The sequence below is a fragment of the Mastomys coucha genome, unplaced genomic scaffold (assembly GCF_008632895.1).
Source record: "Mastomys coucha isolate ucsf_1 unplaced genomic scaffold, UCSF_Mcou_1 pScaffold9, whole genome shotgun sequence".
NCBI classification, from domain to species: Eukaryota; Metazoa; Chordata; class Mammalia; order Rodentia; family Muridae; genus Mastomys; species Mastomys coucha.
Genome location: NW_022196915.1, coordinates 56,556,396 through 56,562,017, shown reverse-complemented (window position 1 = coordinate 56,562,017; position 5,622 = coordinate 56,556,396). Strand labels below are relative to the sequence as shown.

General features: G+C 54.6%; 1 protein-coding gene across 2 annotated transcripts; it reads right to left on the bottom strand.

Annotated features, from left to right (window-relative positions):
• Positions 1-393: 393 nt before the first annotated feature.
• Egr3 (early growth response 3) lies at positions 394-5,622 on the bottom strand. 2 transcript variants are annotated; one of them, XM_031362855.1, is made up of 3 exons: positions 5,390-5,622; positions 4,911-4,963; positions 394-4,090 (listed from the first exon to the last, which is right to left on the bottom strand). In XM_031362855.1, exons 2-3 carry the CDS (start codon positions 4,948-4,950, stop codon positions 3,081-3,083), a joined length of 1,050 nt encoding a protein of 349 aa, XP_031218715.1. In that variant the 5' UTR covers positions 4,951-4,963; positions 5,390-5,622; the 3' UTR covers positions 394-3,080. The 2 variants fall into 2 exon arrangements, with proteins under 2 accessions (XP_031218715.1, XP_031218714.1); XM_031362854.1 differs by lacking the exon at positions 4,911-4,963.

The following is a 5,622-nucleotide window of genomic DNA, read 5'->3' as shown; positions in this document are numbered from 1 at the left end:
GCAAGAGAACTTCTTAGTGCTTTTCCAGAGGCCTTTCAGGGTCTTGTCCTAAGACCAACGAGAGAAGTGCTTTACCAATCAGGAGATTTACCCATGAAAACCATAGAGAAGGTTCTAGGTTTAACTCACCGCCCTGACTCCTGTGAATTTAGTGTATCCATCCTGTTCATGGAATTGATTGGCTAGTCTGAGAATCCTGGCAGGGTAGAGTGGAATCCTCTCAGAATCAGAACTCAAAACTGGACTAGAAACGCCAGAACCCACAAAGAATTCTGAGCCTCGCCCAGGGACAGTAGTTCTGTTCTGAGAATTTTCAGAGCAAGAAGTATAAATCCAGGCACCACAACCTATCAACTAGATCCCCAAAGCCCCAAAGAAAACAAGACAAAAAGACCCAGGCCAAACCAAAACTTTATACTGTGAAAACAAGAAATAAAATGAGATTTAAAGCCCGGCTGATTGTCAGCAAACACAATATATTTACTGTATTGGCATTTGCTCACAGGGCAAATGGTACAACATTACACCGTTTCAATATTTGCTTTTAAAAATGCTGTTTTCATTAACTATATTATATTGGCATAACAATGTGACAAGAAGTAAATGAAATGTTGGTGAAGAACCTCACCTTTTCACAATATCAAGCATTTTTTTAACCTTAGTATAAGGTACTATAAATCCAAGAAATAAAAACATCCACAAAATATATTACATCTGGTTTGTCTTTTTCTAAGTACTCAACTGTATACAAAAGTCTTTCAAAAAATATCATTCCCCATAGGTTTTCCTGTTTAAAACCTGATTTTTTTCTCTCAGTTCACATAAGTTAGAGTGCATTTTCTTTTGTTGTTTTTTTAAACATGCAGACATATAAAAAAAATCGGGATAGCACAACCTTTTGGCAACAAAGTTTTTTTTTCTCTTAGTTTAGCTTAAATGTCTGAGAACAGTTTTATTAAAACAAAGGAAAAGTCAGAGTTACCATGCAGTGACATGCATATTCCAGAAGGAGGAAGAAAAAATATTAAAGGATATTTGAATCCTCCTTCCAGCTTTAAACTGACCAAATTTTGTGTTTTTAAATAATCATCACATTATAAAAAGTATTCAGCAAAATACTGTCTCTGCAAAGAAAGATTTTACCCTTCAGCTGAAAAAATATGGGCCCTCCTGGCAAACTTCTCCTTCTACAAAAAGCCCGAGTACCTGGAAATTCACAATCCCCCATAGTCCCCCACAATCCCCACTCTTCGAGTTTTTCCTCCCTTGCACTAGAATCCGTTTAGTATTATTTATCCACCACCAAAAGACGGTGCTTTTTTAATTAAAAAAAAAAAAGTGGGAAACGCATAAAGTGACTTTAAAAACAGACATTCTGTAAACTGCAGACCTTTGTCGCTTCTCTCTGGGCAGCTTACTGGCCACAGGAGAAATGACGCTAATAGGGAACAGTACATTCAGTCAAGACTGTGCTGGAAGCTGTGTCAGAGAGCACCCTTCCAAAGGGCCACCCTGTGTGAGGAAGGGCTGGACAGGACAGCTGGGGTTGAGGGCTCCTGAGAAGAGGTGAGGTAGGGTGGGGAGGTGCGATGGGGCAATGAAACAGATGTGCCTCATTCAGCAACACAGATTAATGCAAAAATCCCCATCTATTTTTGAGGAAAAATTTGAACAGAATGTGTATGCATATATACACGTGGGCACATATATCCACACACATACACAGGTAGATATAATCTCATCAGTTAACATTTTCATAAAAATAAATCATTTAAGCTGTATACGCCTACAAATTCTCTTTATTCCAGTGCACTGCGCTGGCTAACCAAATGCCTTAGATTTGATTTTGCTAGGAATACAGAGTGTGTGTTATGTAAACATATGTGTCTAAAGAAACACACACATACATCTACATACACACGCCAACATCATATACATACACTTCATTTCTATCTGTCGTGTTGGTGATCACAGAGGGCAAATGAATAGAGCCAGCCTTCCCAGGAATGGGGAATGGGTATGTGACAGAGACAAACTCTTGGGTGGTTGATTGAGGCCTGCCTTACTGGGTAAAGATCTTGAGAGACCCAGTGCGAACCTGAGAGGGAAAAAGAGAAGATGGGAGAGAGGCAGAGGGCAAGCTCAAGAACACAGATTTTGAAGAGTGGGGCTGAGCAAATGATTTTTTAAAAAGGTGGCTCTTTCTCCCCCCACCCCAAGATCAAACTGCCCTGAGGCCTAAGAGGGAAGCGCTGGGAAAGGGGGAGGGGGCTCTAAGGGGCCAAACCCGAGGCGGCCGCAGCAGCACCACAGCAGCTGCAGCATCCGAGGCATTTCTGTAAGAAACATTATTAAGGAGCAGATGGAAGACCATCTCCTCCGGTCACATGCAGGTCCTTAGCTTGGGACATCTCCCAACGGCTTGGGGACCCTATGTGAAGAAGAGTTTAGGGGTAGACACAGCCCAGTTCAGCTCAAGAGTCTTACACACGCGTGCGCGCGCGCACACACCACACTCTCTCAGACACACACACATACACACGCACACTACACACAGGCGAGCACGCACACACTCGCGCGCATCACCGCACGCAAGCGCGCGTGCGTGCGGCGGGCAGCAAGCTCTGCGCTTTGGTGCGCTCCTTACCCCCTCCCCCTCTCGGGTGTTCGAGGGGGAACACAGGGAGACACTGGAGGGGGAAACAGTGAGGTGCTTGGGTCTGGCGAAGGTTGGATGGGCCCCGCCTTCAGCCCCCCGCAGGTCCTTGGCGTGGCCCAGCGGCCCCTGGATCAAGGCGATCCTAACTGAACAAAGCGGGCTAGACGCCACCTTTCCGCCCCCACGCCTTGGCTAAGAGGGGGGCAGCAAGGAGAAAGTGCCTCCAGCTCTAGCCCCCAACCGCCGGCCGGTGTGAAAGGGTGGAAATGGGGGTGCGTCGAAGGGGAGGCAAGGGAGCCGCACGTCCAGGGCGAGATCAGGGCGCGGCCCCTGCGCCTCGGTGACTGGCTTTCCCCGCTGCTTTCAGGCGACCAGCCAGGAGGCACTGGAAGGGAAGAGAAGGGATCTGGGTGCTGGATCCTCAGGCGCAGGTGGTGACCACAGGGGCCAGGGACACGGTGGGCGCCGAGGATGCAGAGGGAGCACCCCCTTTCTCCGACTTCTTCTCCTTTTGCTTGAGGTGGATCTTGGCGTGGCGCTTGCGCTCGTCGCTGCGCGCAAACTTGCGCCCACAGAACTCACAGGCAAAGGGCTTCTCCCCGGTGTGCGTGCGGATGTGAGTGGTGAGGTGGTCGCTGCGGCTGAAGCTGCGCATGCAGATCCGACACTGGAAGGGCTTGTGGCCCGTGTGGATGCGCAGGTGCCGGGTCAGCTCGTCCGAGCGGCTGAAACGGCGGTCACAGCCTTCCGCGGGACACGCGTGGGGCCGCTCGTGGAGCGGGGTCTTGCTAGGCCGATTGGGGTACTTGCGGGGCCGGATGGGCTTGAGAGTGAGCGGCGGTTGGGGCAGGCTGCCGAAGCCCGGGTGGATCTGCTTGTCTTTGAATGCCTTGATGGTCTCCAGAGGGGTAATAGGGGGTGGGTTGACCCGGATGGGGTCCATGCCCTGGAAGGGCTTGTGTTCCGGAATGGAGCCCATGTCGTTGGGATGATGGTACAGGTTGTAGTCAGGAATCATGGGGAAAAGATTGCTGTCCAAGGCCGGCTTGGCCGATTGGTAATCCTGGGGGGAATAGGCGAGCCCAGGGTTTCCCTGGGGGTCGTGGAAAGACACGGGCTCCGAGTAGAGATCGCCGCAGTTGGAATAAGGGGGCAGCGCCGGATACATGGCCTCCACGTCGCCCTGAGGAGGCTGCACCATGCTAGCCGTGGACGTCTGCGTACTGAGCGCCCCTGAGGCCGGGGGCACCCCCAAGATGCCGGCACTCATGAGGCTAATGATGTTGTCCTGGCACCAGTTGGAAGGAGAGTCGAAAGCGAACTTTCCCAAGTAGGTCACGGTCTTGTTGCCGGGGGCTGGCTGGAAAGAGCCCGAATAAGAGAGTTCCGGATTGGGCTTCTCGTTGGTCAGACCGATGTCCATCACATTCTCTGCGGAGAGCGGGGGAGAGAGGGGAGGGGTGAGTGAAGCCGAGCCGGCTCCGGGGCCGCGGCGCCCAGGTCCTTGCCCAGGAGTAGAGGGTGCGGCCGGCTGGAGTGCGCAGCGCGTGGGGTAAGAGGAACGCGGAGCCCGGCGCAAAGCGGGCGGTGCCGCGCTCCCCGGCGCAACCTGGATACAGCAAAATACTACGGATCGGGGTGTGGAGTGGCTCCGGCACACACACCGCACACGCCGCGCACACACTCACGTACCACACACAGACACGCACGCGCGCGAGAGAGCATTGTTGTTCTTCCCGAGGTGGGGCGGACAGGTAGCTGCAGCTACAGGTAGTTTCAGACCCGGAGCGCGCCCGGCTCTCGCTCTCCAGCACACACAACTCGGCCTCTTCCCCCGGCCCTGTCTACTCCAAGACGCCGCGCCTTCATGCCCCAAGCGATGTCCCCCTACGCGCGCTGAGCCCGGGTGGCCGACCCAAAGAGCTTCGACGCTTTTGTCCTCGGAGCGCAGAAGGGTGCCGCCCGTAAAGGGAGCCTCTCCCGGCCCCAGTCTCCTCCCGGCCTGAAGGAGCTTTCTGCTCGGGCTGGAGGGAGAAAGCTAAACCCAGCTAAGGAGAGTGGAGAGCGGCGGAAAACCAGCCCAAGGGCTCCACGGCGGGAGCGGCCGCCGTTCCCAAGCTCCCGGGTCCCAGGATCGCCCCCGGTGGCAAACCCTTTCCCCCGCCCCGTGGGTGAGCCCCCTCCCTCTCCCCACCGTCCCCACACCCCCAATGGCTTTGCTGAACGCCCCGGAAAGGCAGCGTCGCAGTACCTCTCCCACCGTGGGGACTCCACGCCGCACATGGCTCCATCCCGGGTGGGAGGCTGAGGGAGTAAGGGGGGGAGAGCGCGGGTGAAAAAAGACGCTGGGCTCCTCCCGAGAAAGGGGGGCTACAGCACCACGCCTTGCGCGCAGCCCAGCGATCGGGCCCCCTGCGTGGGGAGGGAAGAACCCCAGAACAGCTCGCACCTACCTCCCTCCGGTCGGCGGCTGCCCCCACCCGGGAGAGCCGAAGCCTCAACCGTGGCGTCTCCAAGCAAGCCTTCCCGATCTCGGAGGGCGGGAGGAGTGGGTGGGAAAAGCAACTCGCCCCCCAGAAAATTCCCAGCGCGCCCCCCATCTCTCCATCCGTCTCTCCATCCATCCATTTCTGCATCCATCGATCTCTGCATCCATCGCTAGCTCGCTCCCTCCTCCTCGTCCTCCCCCTTTCCTTCCGTGCTGCCTCGCCGCCTCACCGCCACCCTTACCTGTAGCCATCTGATTGTAATGGGCTACCGAGTCGCTGCTGCCGGAGAAGAGGTTGAGCGCGCTGGGGATCTCCTCGGGGTACAGATTGTCAGGCAATTGATTTAGCAAACTGCTCATGGTCACCGGCAGCTTCTCGGCGAGTTTGCCGGTCATAGCACTCCCGAGCTGCCGCCGCCACCGCCGCCGCCGCCACCGCCGCCGCCTGTTACTAACGCAGCTTCCAGGCTAGCGG